A 26,031-nucleotide genomic window follows, 5' to 3' on the forward strand; every position below is an offset into this window, starting at 1 on the left:
CATTACATTCGTATATATAACTTGAACGATATGACGTTTTTTTCTGAACGTGTGAGCCAGTCTTTATGGTGCTTTTAGGTGACTTCAAAACGAAATTTCTGTTCACTTGTTCAGTTTGTCTTTTAACGCGTCGACGATCAAATCGTTGAGTAATGCGGTATACCATGTTACTTGAACTACACAATCGTTTGTGTTTTCAATTCTGAAATGAGTGTGGATTTTTTTTTTGCGATATTATGTGTACTAATAGATCAGTTGATTTTTTTTTTGTTAATGTGTAGCATTGAGATGATGTATATGTAAATATATAAGCGCGCGATACATTATTTTTTTTTGAGTGTTACGAGAATTGTGTAATTTTTTGTTATTAAAATTCGTATGCAATTTTTGAAATTAAAATAATAAAAACAAAAAAATTGAAATTAAAATTCGTTCAGACACAAATTGCATTAATAACATTGCTGCTGATAGAGACAACAGTTAATGACACAATAAATTATGATAATACAAATGAAATACAAGAAACGATTTGCACAAATAATATTCTAATTCGCATTAATAATAATGACATAATTAGTTATAATGTTTAAAAAAAATAAAATAATTTTGAATTAATTTATATAGATTGTGTCATGTGCCTGAGACTTTGGACGGTCAACAAAATTTTTTAATTTATTCAATTACAAAGGAGGTAAATATTATATACACCTGAATATTTGCGCGCTCTCTCGATGGTTGTATACATACAGATAGATAGATCGTTAGATGTGTGTTCATATAAATTAACCCAACAACAACATTAATTTCAAAACAACAACAAAACAGAAAAAAAAATCGAAATATTTATTTCATCATTGAATGAGACAATGTAATTGACTGTAATAATGTCTGCAGCATAATTTTCACAAAAAAAAGCAAAATAAATTTTTCAGAAAATATATTCCTCGTTCATAATTTCCAATCTATAAAATTAATTTCTGCAAAAATTAATTGGAAAGAAATAGTGAAGTGAAATCAAATGATTTTAATTTTAATTAATCGACGAATTCGCTTCAACTAATCAATTAGTTTGTTTTTGTTGTTTTTTTTTCTATTTTTTTTTTATTTCTATTTCGTTTTATACACATTTTGTTTGTTAACAAATTAAATGTTAATTTTAATGTCTGTATAAATTTTAATTTTATGGTTTATTATACATTATAGTTTCGTGTTTTGTGTACAATTGTGCATCGGAATAATAATAATAATTTTTTGTTTTGTTGTTTATATCGCATAACAAGTGTATAAAGTGTGTGCAATTAAATGTACACCACAATATAGTGTACGTATACTACAATAACAGAAATATAGTCAGGAAATTCCTAGAATGAGCTTTTAAAAAAAAAAATATGAAAAAAATAGTGCGCTATGACGTCGTATGGTATGAATGAGAGGGAGCCATTATTTAAATGTTCTACATTATTTTCAATCAATTTTAATAACATGAAAATAATTTCTCGTCTTTTTTATGAATATGGCAATTGCATTATTTAATTAATGTGAAAGCCGATTGATGTATGCATTGATTTGTAAGCTTAGACTTAGAAATGGAATATTGTGTACGACATCTCAATTTCTCAAATTTAAATTTCTAAGTCAAGGACCGTAACTTTTCTATTTTAGGGATGAACTCTCAGTATCGCAAATTTATTGAGCGTGTTAAAGGAAGAAAAAAGGTTACTTTGCACGCCGACTGTTCAAGCCGTGTCAGACGTGAATTTATTAACTTCCTTAAACCCTAATTCGAATAGAAAATGCGTCTGACGTCGGTAGGCTGTTTTTGAAGAGAATCTTTCTATCTATTATTATCTGTGCCTTATTTCTCTGCCCTTAGTTTACAACACTCTGAACCAATATCTTAAAATTTTGTATTTTCTAAAAACCGAGAATTTTTTTCATGCTGCGATATCGAAATGTACAACGTTTTCGCATTGGTGCGTTAAAGTGAGATTTAAAGATATTCAATTTTTCTGTTTTACTTTAACTTTAATACAAAAACCGATCAAGTTGTTTTTGTATCGAAAAAGTGGTGTTCCACACTTGTGGCTTGGTAATAAAAAGTACCAATTTTCATATCAACTGTCGGACAGTTACTGTCCAAATGGGAAATTGTAGAAAGTATGTAAAACTTAAGAAGATGGTGCTACTGAAAACTACCCACTGAGGCGCGAGCTAGGAGCAAGATTTTTTTGTACGGAACATGAATTTTCCAAATGGACATTTAAGCTAGGAAAATGAACTTGAACGCGTTGCGGAACGAAAAATGCTATTTCGCCACCTTTGACATGAAACTCGGGGGAAATAGTTATTTATCTACCAAGGTAGGTATGAAGGTATTTTTTCGCACTAGATGTCGATTGTCGACCCGAGGCGAAGCCGAGGTCGACAAGACGTCGTGTGCGAAAAAATACCGGCATACCTACCATGGTAGATACAACGTTTTTCGCAATTTCGGGCCATAATCACCTTTCCAATGCAAAATATTACCAAAATTTCTACCAAACATGAATTCATTTGAACGATCAAGCAACCTGCACTATATACAAATTGCAATGTGATGTATAGAGACGTGCTAAATAAAATCAAGTAGTCAATGCTTAGTATGTACGCTTCAACAATACGTTCTGAATAATTGTGTGACTCTGTAGCCGAATGGCTACGGTCGTTGCTTGGTGTTTGGAAGAATTTTGGTGTTGGGTGTTCAAATCCTGGTTTGTGCAAAGTTTTTATTTATAAAATTTAGCTTTTCTTAAAGGTACTAAGCTCTGTAGCGTGCGAAAAAAAGGTGAAAAAGCCCAAGTGCGAAAAAAAATCAAGAACGCACTGTGAAATAAATACCTTCAAAACGACATTAAATGGATGCATGGAAAGGTGATGATTATGGACCGGAATTGCGAAAATGTTTTTTTCATACCTAGGACCCGAAAAGTGCGTCCAATCTGAAAAATACTATTCGTATCACGGACTAAAAGTCTTTTTTTGCGTATTCGATTCCAGACCTCGCCTTCGACTCTGTCTGGAAACTTCTCACACGCTAAAAAAGACTTTTAGTCCTACGTACGAAATGTACTATTTTATCTTTGTAATCACAGCCCCAGATGGGGCAATTCTGCACAATTAAAAATAGAAAATTCGACTTATCTACCAAAATAACTAAATCCATTGATTATGACAAAAGAAACCTCCTAATTTCAATCCAAATGAATTAAAAGAATGAAAGGTCCCAACAATCTAGTAATTTAACTAAACTGAAGAGGGTACCGAAGCTAGAACGATCTCTGCACTTATTCGTATAATGATGTGCAAATCGAAATCATTCTTACGATATTATGTAATTATACACGACTCCGACCATTGAAGTAATTTTTGTTCTAAAAGACGAAATTATTTGTTTAAAAATAGCATCAATCACATCAGCAACATTTCGCATGGGATAAATTGATCTGAAAATGATTTGTAACTTACCGTGTATGCCTTTGAAAATAATGCAGGTAATATAATGGCACATAAATTTGCCAATGTTACTTGAATATTTGCAATGGCACGTCGTCGTAGGTTTAATTCAACCAATAGGCGTCGGTTAACATTCCTTTAAAGAGTTATTTTTCTGTAAAATAACAGAAACATTCACTTTGCGTGATTGTACAATAATTTTAGCGGCTAGTGCGGTGACAAGCGACTCACACTTTACATGCACTTGTTAGTCAGATAATTTTCTGATTCTTAGTAATCGCAATTTTGTTTTACTTTTCAGAAAAGAATCTAAATCAATCCGGCGCAAAAATGTGTTAACAAAAAAGAAAATCTCAACAAAGGCCGGTCATGATTGTAATGTTAAAATCTCGTGGAAAACGAATCAATGAACAACAAGAAATAAATTAAATTTAAATGTGACTGTGTACAATAAGTGTGTAGTGTGTCCAGTCCATATAACAACATAAAAGTGTTTTGTATTAAGTTGGATCGAATCAAATCTTTAAAGAATTCATGACGTTTCAATTCGATAAACTTAGTTAGTTAGCTGAAACACAAAGTGCTAGATCGAAATTTCAAGTTTACTTAATTTAGAGCAGATGCTTAAATGAACGTACATCATTTCCTTGGTCGTATTATAAGGTAAGTTTACTGGAAACTACAAAGACAATTTTATATACATCAGACTAGAGCTTTAAGCTTAAAACCAGCTTTAAGAACTATGATTAACATTCTTAAACCCGAAGTTTAGTTTTTGCAAAGAACAAATGGATTTCTAATATTCGAGTTTTGCTTCATTCAATGAAAAATTTCCTCATCTCCGAATCGCGGACACATTTCTTAGGTACCAATATTGAATGCGCAGGGAATTTCTGTACAAAATATTTAGTCATAAACATTTAAACAAATTGAATCCGCGTCTGGAGACTAAGCCGGACAATATCAATTCGTTCGACTTCAATCGTACATCAACCACGTTTCAAGCTCAAAGTATGTTTAGAAAGTTACTTAACCGACAGCTGTTTGTAACGCAATTATTAATTTGTTTATTGTTTCACATTCAAAATCTCTTTACATCATCAACGTCTTCGTCTAGTAACGCATCAGTCATTTTCCTCGGTTTCGTTTTCAAGAGAATTCCATTTATACTTTAGACAATTCTGTGACTTTATTCTGATTCATTTAATACAATGTCGATGTTTAGTTGGACGCGAAAAAGTGATCATGATACATCAGGATTTGGTGACTCATATGAATTTTCATTGAATACTAAAACATTTCGTCGCCGTTGTTGTTATTTATGGATTGTTGATTATGTTTCGATGCTAATAGAACTATACTTTCTCACACATCGTCGCACATACGCGGTTGATACTAGAGTGCTTGTGTTAGTAGTTTTATGAAATACATTTTTTCTTATAACTAATATGGTGGGCACACCGTTAATTATGCGAATAAATCAAGTTTCGTGTCAACTCAGTATACTCAGAATGAAACCTCTGAGAATTTTCAATTTTGCACGATACTTTCGTAATCGGAAAACGAAAAGGGCATTTCACATGAAAGTTTAGTTTTTGGTGTTGTAATAGTCATTTACATACTTTTGTTTTCCCTAGAGTCGAAAGTGGCGAATTACATCACTAGGGAAAACAAGAAAATTGGTTTAGGTTTCAAAAGCATGTAAAATCCATTACAAAACTCGGGATAAAGTTGAAAAGTCTCGTTTTCGTGTAGTTGTTGACCTCGGCTTCGCCTCGGATCAACAAAATTCACACGAAAACTCTACTTTTCAACTTTTTATCCCTTGTCATGTAAAATAACTATTACATAACAATAGATGAAACGTCAAAAGTCTACTTCTCGTGTGAATATTATTGATCCGAGGCGAAGCAGAAGTCAATAAACACACGAAAACGAGACTTTTTACTTTTATCCCGAGTTATGTAGTGGATTTTACATGCTTGTGGGTTGAGAATCGTTCTTTTCATCGAATTTCATGAATTTTTGACGTTTTATTGTGTTTATTTGACCTCGGCTTCGCCTCGTACCAATATGATTCACACGAAAATTCGACTTTCTAACGTTTTATCCCTGGTTATGTAAATTACTACAACAAGTGCTTGAAACGAGAAAAGTAACATTTTCAACTCATGTACCATGTAAACGGTATTGAGCATATCTCGGCAATAAAGGCTAATGTTGCGTGGTTTCGGGTTTCGATTTGTGATCGTCACTACGCCTACAATGCAACTTTTTTTTGCTCTGCCTCCTAGTTATAAAAAAAAACTTTTGATTTCGGCAAATAGAAAACCGGCTTCGGAAAGTCGAATAAATTTTTCTTCTCCAATTAATTTATCAAAAACTTTTCTTAGCGCACAATTAACATTTATTGTCGCTAGTCGTACGTAGCAAAGCAATAAAATTTATGCTGAAGCTGTATAAATATAAATGTTTTCGATACTAATGGTGTATCGGTGGTTGGGGTAGAAATCCATCGTTGCTGCTTTGACCTTTCCAAAAAAAAAGAAACTCATTTGAATTGAAATGTCTGACGACCGAAACTTTGTCAAAACATCATCATTTCTTTCGTTTTATTTGGTTGAATTAAATACTGGAGGGTGGCGGTTTTTTTTATAGCTTTACACAAATATGCGTGGGCAAGAGAAATTTACATAGTTTCAGTATATATCCACGAAGCCGGATCGAATTTTAAGCAGTTAAGTTATACAGTTGATTTGAGCTCCAAAAAAATGTTCATATAAAACAGCATCAAAAATCATTATTTAAAAGTTGATATTTGTGTAGTGATTGCATATTGAACATAACAGGTCGTTTGATTTAATTTCACTTGCTCTTATGTCCGAAAGAGCAAAAAAAGAACCAAAGAAAATCGAAGTCATTGGACATGGACAGAAACACATGTTAAGCAGGGAAAAAAAACAAATCGAAAATGAATTGATATATTTTAGACGTATGTGCAATATATCAATTAAAGTGCATTCCACCTCTCATTACATTTCGTATTATTCGCGAAAAACCGAAGTGCTCATACTTATTATATATATATCTCGTGTGTAAGCCATTTATACTAAGTTAGTATTGACTTTGCTATCAATGGTAGTCTGAACGGATCAATTACGATTGTGAATGTATTTAAAATAGCAATAACATAAAGAATAAATCATATTGAAACAAGTTGAAACATAATTTAGTCAAGGATCTGCATGCGAATTATTTTAAGAACGCACATTCCATTTGACTATCGTTGTGTGTTTTTTTCTACTTTTTTCTTATAGAAAACTTGGAAAATTCGATGTGTCCTCCTATAGACGAATTTATTTATTTAAGTTTTGTTGAACAGAATCCAAATAATTCGAAACAAAGTTCGATCAAATTAAGAGTCTAAACATTCTAAAGAGTGTGTGTATACGGTCTCAAGTGCTCACAGACAATTTTAACTATATCTCGGGTCGGGATAATGCATTTTATCCATTAAATAATGGTAAATGTTTCATCGAAAATTACCATTCAGTCCATTGATTGATAAATCATTTTGCATCAAGGTTCGATGATTTCATCTGAAAATGATGCTTTCAGGCAACATGGAAATGGAATTGCAGCTGATGAACGTTAGTTTCAGTCCACTTTAACGCAAATATATAGCCATAGCACTGCTGATAGCATTAACATTGTAACTATTGAAATTATTGGTGAACTTATTTACCGAATTTACTAAAATTTACTGAGATTTACCGATTATTTACTGAATTTATCGAAAAATAGATTGGTAAATTTCCGGTAAATTTGCGTGAATTTCGGTAAATTTCCGTTAAAATCAGTAGATAAATTCACCAATAAAAGGCACAGCTATTATGATAACATAAGCCTCCCATGGATATCCATATTGATGCTAACAGCAGTGCTATGATCTATGATATAGCACAAGCTATTTGAGTTGGACTGGGACTCTTAACAGATTAGGAGTATGTATTAGTATACCGTCAAATTCTGTTCTAAATTTATTGTGCACAATACTAATGATTCATTAAACAAGAAAAGAAAAGAGAAGTCGACTCTACTGTAAGCTGAACTTGACACCATAAACTAGTAACAATTATTTACCTAAAGTTCAATTTTCGATTCAATTATTTTGTTAAACTGCATGACGTTAAACCAATATTTGGGATAATGAAATCAAAGTCGGACATTAACAGGTAAATTAACCCGATTGAATTGATAATTTGTAAAACACAAAATTTTCTTGATATTTTTTCAATTTTTGCTCAATAAACGACTAGACATTAAGACGCAAAACTATAATCACATGCGAGATCTATTTTTAAGTGTTGAGTATTTACATGAGTTTTTCGTCATAAAACGATTAATCCGATTTTTATTTCGAAATAATTTTCTGTTGAATATTTAAATTCTTGATATGAGTCTGTGAAAGAAGAATAAGAGCTGCATATAATTATGGGTTGTTGAGATGTATGGATCCTAAATTTAAACCGAAACACATAATGATATCGATCGATATAGGTCACAGAGAGCTTACGATTATTGTGTTGATTGGGATTGACCAGATAGCGCAACGCATTAAACATTTTATAAATATAGTTTCGACTATCATCTCAACAACCAGACTACATCATGTTTGTCAATCATTTTTCCATGCATTTCAATATTTATGCAAATATCTCTCCAATTATAATCTTAAAACGACGCGCAACACTAATTGGTGCTGTAGTAAAGTCGTTTCCAGATTATTCGAAAATGTTGTATAAAATACTTAGACCAGACGGCGTCTTCAGAGGTTTATTCTATAGCGTGCTTGACATGCGGTTGTATTTTCAAATAAAACACTTTTAGGTACCTATTGCCATTGCTCGTGCATTTAAGAGCAAAGTAAATGCTTATAATGGGTCGTAAAACTAGTGCATGTACGGAATACAAATGTTATGTTTAAAATAAATTATTTGGCGTTGATGGTTCGGAATGTACTATTCGGGTTCATGTCATGGAAATTAGTACCGAGGAACAATATTGACCTGTCCTGACTTTTTACGTCCAGCACACAAACAACACATTCTCTATTAACAAAAAACGAGCCGTCAGAACAGTCGGAGCGTTTGCTGCGACTGAGCCCCGTACAAACCCGTACATCTATTGCGTACGTGACCCTAGTTCGTCCGTCGCCCTACTCTTACCGTAAGCCTACTGCGCCCGTAAACGTCGGTAAAGTAAAATTCTTATGAAATGTGTACGTCTTAAAAATTGCGCATATCGCAATTACGAAGCCCCGTACGACGTTCCTTTCAAATGTAACACAAATTTCGAATTGACCTAAAATTAAGTAAGTATCATTTTCACCGATTTATATTGATTTTACAAAAATTCAAAATGGCGGCCGACGGCCATTTTGTTAGGAGGCGGAAAGTAGTACGGCTGCTTTACATTCGTTAGTACCTTTCAAACAAAACAAAAATTGAAATTCGGTCAAAGTTTACTCGAGATATTAACAAAAAACACCACCTTCACTGTACGGCCGAGTAGCCACATATAAGCTCACTCCAAGAGACCTAGCTCACGCTCCGGTGAATCGAATTTCATAAAAAAAAATTTTCCTGATTGGTACGGTCAATACCTATCTAATAAAGCAAAATCCATCTAAATACGTTCAAATTTGGCCAACCTACAAGCAAAAGCGGCTTGCTTCTAACTGACGAGTCGGTCATCCAATTTTCATAAACTGTTTTTGTCGATCGATATTGTAAATACCTTTCATTTGACGTATCACTTACAAGTGTAGTGCTTAAATGTCTGGAGATATCGTCGAAAAACAGTTAGGCACTTATTGGGCCCCAGCTCCGGAAGGGTCGACCCAAAATCGCCCATCTTCGAACTTAGCCTCACCATTTTGACTATCTTTCAGGGAAAAAAAATTTTGAAATCGGATTTGATTTACTCAAGATATCGACGTGACAGACGGACGGTCAGACGGACAGACGGACGGACAAAATTTTTATTGTGGATTCGTTATCTATGAACATAGGCAAACACTTTGCCCTTACCGTCTGCTTCGAATTCCATCAATTACACACGGTATCGTAATCCTATAAGCCCCTTCGTACTTCGTACGGGGCTAAAAATTGTTATTGACGACCACGTCAATCTGTATGCAAGAATTGATATGCACTACAGCTATGTTTCTCGCATGAACATAAGAAATATTCGGAAACCTATGCAATCAAAATAGTCCTTCCCTTGCATTTTCTCGTGTAGATAGAAGTCATGATTTCTTGGTGTGGATAAAAACACACAACACGTTGGACAGTTTTTAACGTTGGAAAAATGAGTGTTCGTGCTAGAAGCAGTGCTATGTATGTACGAAAGAAAAAATGTGAATGAATTGATGTTAAATATTTCGGGGTGAGCCAAAGGTTGTAGAGTGGCTGTCCTATTGCATGCATACGGTGTATCGATGAACATATAGACTGAAAACGACTAAAATCGACTTTTTTATAAGCAGAAGGACAGACCGACTTGCAACAAGTTTCTTTTTTTTACAACGAATCAATTGAATAATTTATTCGTTGTTTAGACGTCAAAAACGTCATTGGAAATAAATACAAATTGAATCTGATGCTCTTTGGATTGTATGTAGAAAAAAAAACGAGTTTTGCATACCGACATATTACCTTCCGTCAATCTGCGTCCTAGCAAAAATGTCTTTTCCTCATTTACAATGTCAATCATTGTTCACCCCATCTCTTCCATTCCACTCTGAATTGGCTTGAATTTTACTTTCCGATTAAAGTTCACAAATAAACTGGTATCAAAAGTGAATTTCACATACCTTTCTGTAACTCAAAAAAAAAACGCCATCATCGACGAACTGCATCTGTGCTCTTTTCATATACTGGAATGGAGCAGGTTCTGTGAATATCAACAATAATAACATGCAATTAATTTTTCACTGGTTGATTAATAAAATTAAATTATAAATTGTCGGGTCAATTTAAAAAAAAAAGATTTCAAACCTCACCAATGGCCGTGTATACTAAGTTCATGTTCGCGATTGTTTCAATTCAATTTTTATTTATTTATCGAGACAGTGCTCTCAATAAATATATCCACAGTTTATGGTTTTAATGGCCATTTTTTATTGCTCGCACTAATTGTTAGTTGATGTTTCTATCGTAATACATCAACGTATTTATATAATCCCTAATTTGGACGTTGCGCATGATTGGCCAGTGCAACTATTCATTCAATTTCTTTGTAATCAACATAATATTACCTTACCATGTCGTTTACAAATCTTGTCTGAGAAACTAATATACTGCCATGAGACTTGACACAAGAATTGTTTACCACGGTGCAACAGGTGGGCAAGAATAGAACCGAGGACTTTTAAAATGCAAAATGTAATATGTGTTTTGCATGTTTTTTATTTGATGTTAACTTTAACATGAAATGAGCAAAATCGTACAGAGAGAAATAGCATTCAAGCTTCATGTGGCATTATAAAAACGGCTGGAAAAAGGGGACATATAAGACCATATTTAAGATGTGTTTGTTTCAACAAAACAATTTTTTTTTTGTCTGTTTTTGAATAAGCTGTTCAAAGTAACAACACTTCACCGGGGACACAAACGCAGCGTAATTAACTGAGCCTGAGTTGAAAATTTAAAATTGCAAGAATAATTTTGCAACTTTATTGTTGCTATAATTGAGACTTTGTGAATTTCACAAACAAACAGAAAATAAAATCATTTCGTTTGCCGATAAATCTTTGTCACAATATTGTTCACTTGGCTTGCGTGGTTGGATTGGATACAATATGTACGAATGTGCAATATGGGAAAATATGAGTTGAATTCATGAACGAAATAAATTGTCGAGCGAAATTTTATGATTTGCTGCAACATATAAATGTCTCTTTAGTGACCCTTTTCCACCTACTACATAACGCATACATAATGATAACTAAATGTGTACTCGATTCACGCCGAACGTGTAAATAAATTACTGCAGGGCAAGTTCAACTTTATTTTTTTTTAATTCAACGAATTAAACTTGTCTTTCCAAATAAAATTTCGTTTCAGTTTCATAAAGCGACAGATTTTTTTTTTATTTTCTTTAATCAGAAACACAATACGGTAGTCTATTAACGATATTGGGGCCACTTTGTCTGTCTTGCTGTTCCGTAATGATTTGAAAACAAGTTGACCGATTTGAATAATTAATTTTGAATTTTAACAGATAAGTTTAAAGAGTGAATTTATTAATACACAACAGTTGTTTTATGAAACGAAATTGCAAAATTAACCTTTAACGGACGAGTTTTTAGTCGGCTATCGACAGATACTACAAAATCAAGAGATGAGCTTTGGATATTGCCACATTTTATAGGAACATGTTGGTCAAATCTAATGAAGTAATAGATTTACCATGAGTCATGTTCATCTTAGGGCAAGCGGAAAATATTTTTTTTTACTTTTGAGATATATTTCCCTAGATTGACATAAATAACTATTCTTGTAATTTGTCACAGAAAGTTCGATCAATCCAAGTAACAGATTCGTTAATAATACTGCTTGCCGTCCGTGAAAGGTTAGGACAATGGAATTTGTTCGGAAGTACTTCGAAATGAGCTCCATACCCATAATGCTATAAGAAGGAGGAAATGCTCTTTTATACAAAACGTATTTTGTCACTGTCATCGATCGATATGAAATGTATATTGGATGTTATGTTATATTCAAAAAGATAATCAATTCTGTTGTATGTAAAGTGTTAAAGAAAAGGAAACATAAAAATGATATTATCTCTGAAACATCAACATTAACAGATGGATAGAACAAGTAAACATTTATGTATTAACTACATTTGAATAATTTAAGATGTTAGTTATATAGACAATATTAGGATATTATCATAAATAAATAAACAGAGAAGAAGAGAGAGAAAAAAAAACGTTTTTTTTCCTCTGGTTTAATAATCAATTAACATGTCATTAAGTTAACAATTAACTCAATTAAATTGTGTATTGGGTTGAAATAATAAAAATTGGATAATGTTTTTAATCGACCATTACTTTCCAATAAAAATAATTCGTCGAAATTGTTTGTTTTTATCTTTATAACAAATGAATAATAGTTTGGAATTGCGTCATTGTACAAAAGATCTGAATAGAAAAAACAACATTTGGGGCCATGGAAATGTGAAAATGAAGAAATTATTCATTGTTCACATGCAAATTAACCAAAAAAAAAATTGAGATTACAAAAAAAAAACACTTTTTTCTTTGTTACCATGAAGAAGGTTCAAAAACGAAAAATTTATTTTCGTCGATGTGGATAACTTTCATGATCTTATGTTGTTTTTATGAAATGAGCTCGTTGTGTTTTTAAACATTGTTTCGTTTATGATAAATACGTCATCCCATCCAATCAAACGGTACAAATTACTTCATTTTCTTTTATACCTTTTCTCTTCGGAGTTGCCCAGCCGATAATCTTTTAAATATTTTGCAAAAATTGAAGAAAAAACAATTTCTTCGTTTCCTTTCATTTACGTTTTAATAAATAATTTATAATTAATAATATACAATGCTCTGCTCATACACGACGTGTAGGTATCATTTCATTTAGCATCAATATTCATATTCATACGTCTAATTGACAAACCATTTTAACCACTTCGTCGTCGAATTGTTGGTTGGTGTATACATTTCCGATGAGGAATGTGGTCCATTTTTTATTTTATTTCTTCTCTGTAATAATATTTTTATCTAACAGCATTCAATTTCCATATTAAGAAAAATATTAAATTTATTATGTACAGTTATCGAAATATCATAAAAAGAGATCATGTTATACAATTTTCACGCCAGAGTATAACAATCTATTCAAGTGGAAGGTATAATCTTAAAACAAATACTGGTAGGCATTGAAGGAGTACTGGTTTTTTGATATTTAATGTCAGCCCCCTTCACATTTTATTTCTAATCAGTCGGATATGAAATGACATTAGGATTGTTTGAACTATCAGATTTTGTTTTGCTTACGTTTTTAGCCCCGTACGAAGTACTGGGGGCTTATAAGATTAATATGCCGTTTGTAACACGTCGAATTGGAAGCAGACAGTAAGGGCAAAGCATTTGGTTATGTTAATAGATGACGAATCCGCAATAAAAAAAATGTCCGTCCGTCCGTCTGTGACCCCTCTAGCTTGAGTAAATCACAACCTTTTTTGAAAATTCTTTTTTTCCCGATTGGTATCGACAAAAGTAAGGTCAAGTTCGAAAATGGGCATGGTAGGCCCTATAGGTGTTTCTCAGTCTTTCGACGATATCTACCTAAATACGCACGCAATAGCTACTTGTGATGTATCAAATGAAAGGTATTGACGAGTAGAACAAAGTTGCTGAACATTGTTTTGGGGTAAGATGCAACGTGGGCTTCTTGGGAGGGCTCAAAGGTCGTTACTCGGCCCTAAGTGTTTTTTGTACATAAATCGAGTAAATCTCATCCGATTTTGCTAGATTTAGTTTTTTATGGAAGGTAATTGAATACAGAAAATAACGTGGCGAAAAAAGTTTGAAATTTGGGCCCTTGGACTAAGGCCGCTACTCAGCCCTAAGTGTTTTTTGCACATAAATCGAGTAAATGTCATCCGATTTTGCTAGTTTTTGTTTCATTTGAGAGATAATTGAATGTCGGATAGAATGATGGCAAAAAACTTTCAAATTTGGGCCCTTGGACTAAGGCCGCTACTCGGCCCTAAGTGTTTTTTGCACGTAAATCGAGTAAATCTCATCCGATTTTGCTAGTTTTTGTTTCATTTGAGATGTAATTGAATACTCAATGGAAAGTTGGCAAAAAATTTTGGGTTTCTAAAATAATGTCGTAAATAGTTGGTTTGATTTGAGGTACTTCGTACGGGCTTTCGTAATTGTGCTATGCGCAATTTTAAAAATGAACACTTTCAGTAAATTTGACGCATTAAAGGGTTGTAGACGTATTAGGGTTTCGGGCAAATTACGGCTACGGACGTATTATACGGTTTCGGACGAAATAGGATTACGGGTCGTACGGGGCTAAGTCGCAGTAAACGCTCCGACTGTTCTGATGCCTTGTTTTAGAAAGATCGTTGAAGACGTAATTAATAACCATCAATACTTTAGCTAACTCCGATCCCAATACTCATCAATATGAATAGCTTTATTAGAAATGAATGACAGGAAGAGAAAAGTAAAATTCGACATGTTTTCTGATTTGGGAATTGTTGTGATTTTAATTGATAACACCAGAATTTCGTTGAACAAATAAAAATCTAGATTTTATTTTCTGAATTTTTGATGAAATACTAAAACAAAAAATCTAGACATTCATTTGTTAAACAAACTACTAAATCAGAAAACCTGTGGAAACTCACCCTTCTCTCCCTAAATGTGGGATTATCCACAAATCAGATTCTCAGTGAAACATGGAGAGATGGTCTCAAAAATAGGATTAAGGAAATGGGAATTAGAAATTGAATTAGGAAAACTTGTTCAGTAAATTTGAAATTCACCGTTCACGGACGGACCATACATTATGCTATATAGAGCGACGGCAAAAATAAGGGATGAGCTCCAGTGAAAGCCAGTAAAATGCATGTACAACTAATGTGAATTTTGTGTCAATCTGACGCAGATGGTGATATACATGTTCGTCAGTAAAACAAAGGCATCAAAAGTTGATTTACAGAAATGAAGCTAATATGCTTCCCTATCTGGTGAGTTGGTAAATTTGATAAAATTTTAGAAAACTCCCATTTTCATCGCGAAATTTTGAACTTACAGACGTAGCAAAGAGGTCATTGTGAGACAAGATCAAACAGATCCAAATCTTTGCACCTAATGCAATCGAAATTAAATCTGGCTTGTTCATCTCTATATTGAATAAATCGTTGACTCTCCTAAGTTGCTGCCAAAAAAAAAATTGTTTTTATATTTTGGTATGACCGATGAACATAAGTTGCAATTGAATAGAGTCTTTAGTTAGGTAGATATTTTCGTTGTTTTTTTCTCTCTATGGAACGACCTTGGCATTAATTGGGGCAAAAAAATGTGCTTATTGAAATTTTAATTCCATTAACATATTTATCTTTTGTTGATCAATCCAGACATAAACATTATTTATTATAAAAAAAAACATTTTATATTGAATGTAAAGCGTTTTATTTATAACTTACAATGCTCCAACACTCTCGGAATACAACAAATTTTTTTTAAGTTGTTTTGTTTCCTTTGGTTTAGCAGAACGAAAAATTATCTCTGGCTCCATTCAATATCTCATCTATCAAACGAAAGAATGAAATGAACGATAAAAAAAAATTATTGTAATTTTAACCAAACAATTATTTATAAATTTATAAATTAATTCATATCAAATGTATTATTATGTATTATAATTTAATGTAATTAATTCTTCGATTATTTATTCAACAAAGTAAAAACTAAACGAAAAATATATAAATTCTTATTGTTTTAAAGTTTAATAAATGCAGACAGTGTTCCGCCTTTTTTGGATATCTAATTTATTATACAATTTAATATTTTCTTGGAGTTAAATATTGGGAATGAGAACGTTTTTCATATCTATACACAATTCTATATCTCTGTGTTGTCAATGTAACGTTAAATTATTAAAATTGTATAAATAAAATTGTATAAAATATAACACTATAAAAGGTTATATAACGATATATAAATTGCGTTGTCAATATAATACTTAAACCATATAAATTTGATTAAATTTCTGTCTCATATTCTTATAACTTAACAAAACGTACAGAATGACAACAGCACAACCAGAACATGAAGAAGAAGAAAAAAAGCTTAGCGATGAAACGTCCCAATTCGTCTTATTTAATTGAATTGAAAACAATAAAAACTTTTTATTTTATTTAATATTCATCATATAAGGAATTATATTACTTTTCTAGAGTTATTAAAATCGAATACTTTGGACAGCAAAAAAACCATTACAAAATAGCAGCAGCTGTGAGGTTTTTTTACGTTTTGAACCGAAACAGAATAATAAAATCCCAAAACTCTTAAATTTTTCGTTATAAATTTAAAAATTATGACCAAAAATCACATAAAATTTTCTTATTCTCCATTGAAACCTGATAGCTGCAGCTCTTTCAAATGCATGTCGCCCTTTCAAAAATTTTCTCTGCTACTTTCGGAATTTACATCGCGAAACAAGCGCTGGACTTCTCAAACATTTCTGGTTCTGGCATTGATTTCCTTGTATCCATCGTATCGCGATCATGGCAGCTCACACATGAAATTCATTTTTATGATGTAAACCGCTCCAATCTCCCTTATTTGACTTTTCAAAAATATACCGTTCCTGTCTGGTTTATTTTGCGCCGCGATATCGCGAATAACATTTTCGTCTAATATGTCACTTGTTTAATTAATTGCCGAGTGTTATAGAAACAATAGTAGGTTACATTGGATGCTAGAAAGTAATTCATTACAAGAGGTAACAATTTTGTGATAAAAGCAACGTCACAAGTAACAACCTTCATGTGATTTTGAGAAACTTGCTTTGGCAACTGTCTTTTCGACAACTGTAGTTGTATATCTTGCCTTCGGCTCGGATATACAAACTCTACACTTGTTGAAAAGACATTTGCCAAAGAAAAATGCTCAAAAACACACGACTCAGTTTGCAAGTATAACAAAACTGTTTCTGACGTAATGAAATACGGAGAAGCATCCAATGTATTCTGGTTTACTACTCGTGCAAAAGTTGATTTCCACAGAGGAAAATGAATGAATGAGGAAAATAGTCTGCATGTAATGAATCATTTACGCAGGTGGCAAATTGCTATGTAATAATCAGCTTTCGCAAGGGGTTTAAATTTAAATAAAATCTCACTTTCGCATTAGGACTAGCAGGCAAACTGTTTCAGTCCGGCAATCCGGGAAGCTACCAAACGGAGCTCCAACGAAAGTACGTCTATATTGTACCTAATAGCAAACATTTAAGACACTAAAAATTTACAATATTTTGTTTTGAAAATAATTCGGTATCGGTCGCTGGTATCAAATTTAATATCTATTTCTTCGATGCAATCATACCAATAGATTTGCTTTCACTGCCTCGATCCACAAATCGAAAGCAATCAACATATAATTCGCAATTTTCATTGAATGATGAAGGTGGGTTCATCAATTTATGATTTTAGAGTTTTAATTCTCGGCTGAATTAATATGGTAAAAGTGTAAGCAGTTAACGGAAATAATTAAAAGATAATTTTAACCGGAAAACAGTTTAAATCGATGGAATTGTTGAGGTGGGACCCCCAAATTGCCTATTATATATTCATATATGGCAGTGGTTAAGCCAGCCAGGAACGTTAGACACAACCAGAACAATAATTTTATGTTGGTGTTCATTAAACTAAAACAAGAGGACAGATTCTCCCGCCAATTATTAACTTCCCTATTTTATACCATCCAGGAATTTGTATGACGGCCGATGAAAGTGAATACCTAAGCGTTCATATCAATTTGATAATTTTATCAGCTCGTTAAACTTGCACGTTCTAGAAGTATGTGTAATAAACCGTATCAAACGACAGACGATGGTTCAATGAAGACATTTAAATGACCAAAAAAAAATTAATTAAAAATTTTGTATACAAAATTCTGGAACTCGTGGTTCGACAGAATCACATCTTGTCAAATAAACCAATAAATTGGGCCGTAAAATGTGTTGTTGTTGTTGTCTTATATTCTGTGCTAAATAATTTAAAATATCTGGTCTCATGTCGCGTATAAGAATTTTTATATATTAAATTATATCAACATAGACCAGTAAAAACACGGTCAGATACTAAAATCAACAAATAGCCGCGCATCAACCGAGGTTTTATAATATTCGTATATAATTAAAATAAAAACGTCATAAATTATGGTAAACCGTGATGTCACGTAGTTTGAAATAATATCAAACAGTGAACTCATTAATAAACAATATTTTGAATAAAATAAAATGAGCAACAGAAGGATGTTTGGCTGTTGATAAAAATGTAACCGCGAAAGATGTGCGTGGAAGAATGACTTTGTCAGTCTTTCGATTTGCTCGTAAGGTCATCGCCGATTTTCTATCATAAGTGGTTTCTATTGTTCAATTGTATTTCTGGAGAAATTAAATCTGTATGCGAATGTAGCCTGGAAAGGCTGTCAATTTGGTTGCATCTGGCGCTAATATTGTGTTGTTAAGCAGTTGATTTGAAAAATAAAGCAAGCCCATGAAATGGCACACGACAGGGTGTATATGTAGTTTTGAAATTATCATTCACTGTCTGTAAATAACATCCATAATGTTCATTGAATTGCATTTTTTTGATAAAATTTTATTTTACAAGAATATTAAAATCTACGCTCTAAATCAGTCCTAACGCGTATTCGTTCTCGAACCGTTGTCCCATTGGCTTGACCTTCTTGTCTTACTTCTTCGGTTAAAGTTTCCGACACTACTCGATATTGATTCCGATCATGTACCCTCGCTTCATATTGAACACGTACCGCGCTACGATCTGGATTTTGCAATAACGATGGTATGGTTGGTTGAATTAGAGTTGGTTGTTTTGGACGAGTTCCCGTTGTCGGTGTTTCTTGTCTAACGGTTCTTTCCAGTAAAGTAAAAAAATTCGTGATAGGCGGTTGACTTGGATGTCGGCCTTGCGGAATAGTCCAGTTAATTGGTGTTTGAGTTGCTGTTATCGGTTGTCCAACGGTTATCCCCGTTACCGGAAAATACCACGTAATGAGACCTGGATTGCCTTGTGGTGGCGGTGGAGAAGCCGGAAGCGTCGACGATAGCCCATGCGTTATAGATTCAGTTTTCTGATTAGTCTGGGGTGGCATTATTGTTAAGAAATATGAACTGAATTAAACTAATACTAGAAATTTTAACTTTCGAAAAACAACGAAAAATTTAAAGGAGAATTTTGATAGATACGGGGTACATACGATAACAATTTAGATTCAAATAAATGAAGTGAGTCAGACGGTTTGATTGAACAAACTAAAATAGCTCCTTCGATTAGCCAAATTAATACATTTTATGAAAAAGCCTACTGTACTAAGTGTACTTAAGTCGGAGGCGCCGACTTGTGTTTTGGTTGATGGGTAAAAGCCGTTTATAGTCACATGTTTCATATACTTCTTATACCTAGTAAGGACCTAATCGAAAAAAAAATTGACTACAGCATTTGACTCATTTTCGTCTGTGGCATCACCAAAGAACGTAAGTGCAGTATCTTCCGAACTACTCAAGAGGGATTCTTTTGAAAAACAGCCTACCGAAATCGGGCGTGTTTTCTGGTGGAACTTTTTATAGGTACCTAGAAAGGACTTCGACCCTAGAAGCCAAAACCACTCTCAAAAAAATTCTTCAAAGCTTTTATGGCTGGTGAAAGGTGATCGAAAGCCGAAAATTTGCACTTTTCTTACCAAAATTTCTCCGGGTACACGAGCCGTACAGGGTCGTGTGGGGTGTCATTAGAAAGGTAATCACATGAACTATTGAGCCGAATAGAGACTCGTTGGTTTTAAAATTAATCCACACTGAAATATGTGCAGTTGAAGTTTTCAACAGAAAACTTGCACTTTTCCTACCAAAATTTCTCTAGTTGCACGAGCCGTACATGGTGGTGTGGGGTATCATTTGAAAGGTAATTTTATGTGCTTTTGGGCCAAATAGGGTCTTATGGGGTTTGGATGCATATGCGATGAAATACGGGCACTTAAACATTTCAACTTCTCATATTTCATCGTAGATGCTTTCAAACCCCCATAAGACACCACCATGTACGGCTTTTGATTTGTTAGCATCTCATTTTGCAAATAAATCCTCGGCAAAACAAACCATTAGCTCCAAAGCATATGATCTCTATACATCCTGGAAATATTCTATCGTAACTAGCGTTTCAATATCTTGGGGCCGTCGGATATTTCTGACAAAATTTGTTTAAAATCGTTGATAGCTTCATACATATTCAATTTCTGATGTATGGAATGTAATAACGGTCCCTCAAATACATCACCTAAATGGAGATAGAGCATAACTTCCCAAGCATACTGTTTGAGCCGCAGCTCTGTCTGGCAACACTGAATCGCGGAAATCCTTTATGTATGTCTCCTTATAAAAGCGTTAAGTGAAACATTTTTTGTAACAAGAGAAAATCAATCAGCAGGCATTCTGCAAAGAAAATGACAGTTGTTTGCCAGAGTTTTTTTTACCATCTAAATTCGAACAATAGTCGAATGTGTCCCCTTGAATCAATAAAATTTAAATTACGGGTGAGAGTACCTAATCTCGATCTTTTCTCGATAGTGAACAATTCAAATGTAGAAATTGGCCTGTTACTTCTCGTTGATCGATAAATGTAGTAAAACCCAATTTCTACAATAAAATTTAAAGTATCGCGTACATACCACTTCATATTCTCCACTTTGTCCACGTACCAGCTGAAGATAGATGAAAATATATTTCGAGAAAATGTATAATTTAAAAACTGCGCGATCGTTTAAGAGAAATAGAAGTATCAAACATACAAATTACGCTATTAAATTATTTTTTCGACGTTTTTTTTTTCTTTCTTTCGTCTCTTGTTCATATATATATATTAAGATTCGTAGTGACGATAATTTTATTTTTTTTTTTTATTTTTTCAGGTAGAAGACAAATTATGCTAAATAAAATGGAAGCCGGAACTAAACGTGTCGCTGGATTCTTCATCATATTAATATTTAGACTATGGAGTGTGACAGCTCTCGAGAGTATAAGTGAGTTGTTTATTATGTTAATTTCTTAATCATTTCGCATAATATAGAATAAGATATATTCGCATCCTAAATTTACCCTAATTAATACTAAAAACGCCAAAAATTCGAACCGAACATTTTTTTAAATTAAATTTATTTCTCTCAAATATGTATGAACACACGCACCTATACACCTATATACATATACAAACAATACATAAAATGTGTATACCTACGTAGTCTCTCGTCATAACGAAATTCAAATCGTATGGAATAATTTAAATTAATTTGATTTCCTTGCGATGGAAAAGAATATTTAATATAAAAAATAAAAACTAGAAATTTTTGAATGATAATTTTCTTATGGAGAGGCCATAAAAAGTAACAAATTCCTTTCATTATCATAAATACATAAACTAATCTAAGAATCGATTTTTTATGATTATAAATTGCACACTCAAATGCAATTTATAAAATCTTCCAGCAAGCTATTAGATAACGTTTATATATCTATTGAACGTTAGCACACACTTATAATATGAGTATATTCTATACGGGACAGGTCAAATCGAAAATAAAAAATAAGAAAATTATATCTTGACTGTTTGAATGGATGTATAGCTATATATACAACCAATACAACTTGGCAAATATATATATTATAAGCAACCAGCAGAACCCACTGAGGTAGTAAAACAGGTAGCTGATTTTAATAATGATGAGATTGTTATCGTCGCAATGCAATGTTGTTTGTGAACGAGCTACGATTATTTTTTTTTTGTTTAATAAAAGCGTACACACATATATGTATGTACGGACTATAATTCCATTGATGTCATGTATACGTTCTAGCTGATACGATATGTTTGGTTTCTTCGGACAATTATTTAAATTAGAAATTGATTGAACGTGACTTTATAACACTCGACTAGCTCCCCCCAATGTATTCGGAATTGTTTTGCAGAATTATACTCAAAAAGTGTGCATGCGGTTGCTAGTTACACGACGATTTAAAAGAATTTAATTCTTGGAGCTTATAAGTTTTTCGATTGCGATTGAAAGAAAACAAAATATATGAAGAAAAAAAAAACCCAATTCAATGAACGGAACCTGCCGCGAGTTCGAAGAACTAAAAGTAAATATTTTTTTCGAAATATTTTTTAATTGCGCGCTATTCGTTCTGATTTTTTAAAATTATATTCGTAAATGGATTAGTCAAAACTTATCAAACTAAGAGTCGTGCAACAACAAAAAAATGGATTGTATAAACAGTATGGATATGACTATATTAAACAGATGACTATACCACACCACATCAATATCTACAGATCGATTTATTGAATCGTTTTAAACCGAAAAACATTTTTTAATGAAGCCAATCCGTTCGAATGATCTAAGTATATGCGCTTCTTACGTATGTACGTAATTATAATAGATTCTACCAACACGGGGGTGTATCAAAAATAACAATGGATAAGTTTTCGGTTTATTTTTAGTCTATACGAAGAAGAAGAAAAAAAAAATCTGCTTCGCGTAATTCAACCAAGACAATTTTGCTGAAAATAATTCTCTCGTTTCTTTTCTATAAAATTTATTAATTGATATCATTTTGCGAAAATTATTTCAAGACGGCGTGCGTAAATTCATTATATTTATCTTAACTTTTTGTTTATCAAACAAACAAAATGTAAACCATAAAGTAGATGTTATAACAAGTGAAAATTATAAATAAAATAACGAGACAATACTGTTTGAAAATTTATTTGCTACTTTATCGTTTGTTGTATATTATAATTTGTGCTATAGGTGGTAGTCGTACTACACATATATCTATAATATAAATAATTACAAGAAATAATAATAAAAAAAAAATAATAAGAAATTCATATCTCGCATCTTATATGCATCATAGATGTACAATAGCCGTGTTATTGTTAATAATACTTCTTTGCATGCATAGATAACATTAAGTTATTGTAAATATTCAAGGAAAGAGGTGTATCAACATAATAGCAACAGCTTTTTAGCTTCACAATGAATGTATAGATAGTAGCCGGAGGGCCACTAACAAAATTCTATCGAGTCTGTAGATTGATAAAGGTGTCGTCAGATGCGATTTCCTAATTCATAAGATCTATTGATGAATGGTAAAAGGGAGACTGAGTACATTCACGGCCACTTGTTCGTATACATTTTCAGACGAATGAAAGTTTTATTCAAATTTGTGTAATATTTCGACGAAACTGACTTCTATCGCGATAGAAACTCTTCAGCTACAAATTTTCAATTCTGTGTTTTTCCCACACTATTCAATAATTGTTGAGCAAGCAACCAAACAAACAAACAATGTTCTCACTTATGAAAAAAATATTGGATATTTTGCTGTAATGTTTTCTGTGTGTGATCTTATGCCTCAATATACAATATTTTTCGAAAATCCATTCAACTAGAGAGAAATATATAGCTTTATGACAGTGTGTAAACTTAAACTGCTGTTGCACAAAATTATTGACTTAGTTATGTCTACAATTGGTAAACGCCCGTATAAGTCATCATACATTTAACCTCTTATTTTTTACCTAGACATAATTAGATCATTCCGTAGCATAGACGTAAAAACGAAACTGTTTAATAATACCCCGAAATTGATACTTGGACTGGATGACCGCCAGATCTCTAGGTACCCAGACGCCTACAAAAATCTCTAGCAACTTATTGAAGGAAGATCAAAGAATTCTGTAACAAAGAAATGGAATCCTAAATCCGAATTTGAAATTTTGGAATTTTAATTAATGAACCTGCAGAAAGGTAATGTGTGTGCATCAGATATTCACTTCGAACCACTCGAACCAAACATACCATACCTTTGCATTTACCTTTTTTTTAACATTTACGATGCACAATAAATCAAAGGTTAAAGAAACACGTTGAAGTGTTGTGTGTGTGTTCTTTTTTTCTAAAAGAATTTCATTCATGATTCCGTCGTGAGATAAGAAGAACAGAGCATGTCTTCTTCGTTTTTTTTTTTTTGGGAAATCTTCATTGACGAAACAAAAAAATTACTTTTAACGCCACCATTTACCATTTTTGTTCAAAGTGCGTTCTATTATCTCTTATCTTAATACACTTTAAAGAATTGTATATAATACGAAAACTGAATGCGTTACTTCTTGTAGGTAAAATGTTTCACTTCTTTTGATTTCGTTGTTATGCATAGTGTTCTCGGTTTTTTGAAACTGTTTGTTTTCACTTTTTTTGTTGTTGTAGGAAATGCATTCTAACAGAATATAATATATTGATATGATATGAGTCATCCAAGTAAACTCCAGAGTTGAATTCTATTTTCGTTAACTTTTATGTATCTCGTTCGTAAAGCTTATGAGTCATCGTTGACTTTATGTTTGGAATGTGATAGGGGGTGGTAATTGTTCGGAATATAGTTGTTAAACATCGGTACGTTTAATGTTCGCATAAAAAATCGAAGAATGTTGTAATATCCATTTGTACGAAGCAGCATGTGGGTGGATTTAGGATAAAAATAGGACAAAGACATTTTTTTGAAATAGCAATTTTGCATCCAAAATTAGAATTTTTTCCTAATTCAATTCTATTTTCTGTTTATCTACTTAATATCAATTGGCCTCGAAGTACTAGATTTAGTTGAATGTGATGAACGTTGGTCTAAGTAAATAACAAATCAAGTACTTCAGAGTCTAAGAAACATGAGACGCCAACATGGAAACTTCAATTCGTGTTTTTAAATTTTAAAGTCTTTAAAGTGGTGAGGGTTTTCTCAGCATCTGCTACTTGTGATGCAATTTTTAGCCCCGTACGAAGTGCGAAGGGGCTTATAGGATTACGATGCCGTGTGTAATTGATGGAATTCGAAGCAGACGGTAAGGGCAAAGTGTTTGCCTATGTTCATAGATGACGAATCCGCAATAAAAATTTGGGCCGTCTGTCCGTCTGTCTGTCACGTCGATATCTTGAGTAAATCAAATCCGATTTCAAAAATAGTCAAAATAGTGAGGCTAAGTTCGAAGATGGGCATATTCGGGTCGGCCCTTCGTGAGTTAGGGCCACCTAAGTGATTTAAGGTCTTTTGGTGATATTTATGGCAAAATAAACGATGGAAATGTAAATGACACGGCAAATGATAGGTATTGTCAAAAAGTTTTTTAAAATCGGGTGAGTGGACCGTGAGTTAGTGCCTTAGAAGTGAAAAGCTACTAGGGCCCTATGTGTATTTTACATAGAACTCAAGTAAATTTCATTCGTTTTTCGTAATTTTTGTGTCATTTGGAAGGTAATCAAAGGCCGAATAGAATGTTGTTGAAAAAAAAATTAAATTTGGGTCCTCGGACTAAGGCCGCTTATAGGGCCCAATGCGTATTTTACATACAGCTCGAGTAAATTTCATCCGTTTTTCGTAATTTTTGTTTCATTTGAAAGATAATCGAACACCGAATAGAATGTTGTTGAAAAAAAAATTAAATTTGGGTCCTTGGACTAAGGTCGCTACTAGGGCCCTATGTGTATTTTACATATAACTCGAGCAAATTTCATCCGTTTTTCGTAATTTTTGTTTCATTTGGAAGGTAATCAAAGGCCGAATAGAATGTAGTTGAAAAAAAAATAAATTTGGGTCCTCGGACTAAGGCCGCTACTAGGGCCCT

General features: G+C 32.9%; 1 protein-coding gene across 2 annotated transcripts in view; it reads left to right on the top strand.

The window, feature by feature from the left end:
- Positions 1 to 93: 93 nt before the first annotated feature.
- The window catches only part of LOC119073980 (BMP-binding endothelial regulator protein), a 54,761-nt gene continuing 28,823 nt past the window's right edge, over positions 94 to 26,031 (top strand). For both annotated transcript variants that reach the window (XM_037179890.1, XM_037179889.1), the window contains exons 1-3: positions 94 to 691; positions 3,794 to 4,155; positions 21,266 to 21,376. Coding sequence is in view for 1 of the 2 variants with exons in the window: in XM_037179889.1 (XP_037035784.1) it covers positions 21,280 to 21,376 (97 nt within the window). In the remaining variant the exon portion in view is untranslated. The remainder of the gene's footprint in view (positions 692 to 3,793; positions 4,156 to 21,265; positions 21,377 to 26,031) is intronic.

Source organism: Bradysia coprophila, unplaced genomic scaffold (assembly GCF_014529535.1).
Source record: "Bradysia coprophila strain Holo2 unplaced genomic scaffold, BU_Bcop_v1 contig_138, whole genome shotgun sequence".
Taxonomy (NCBI): Eukaryota; Metazoa; Arthropoda; class Insecta; order Diptera; family Sciaridae; genus Bradysia; species Bradysia coprophila.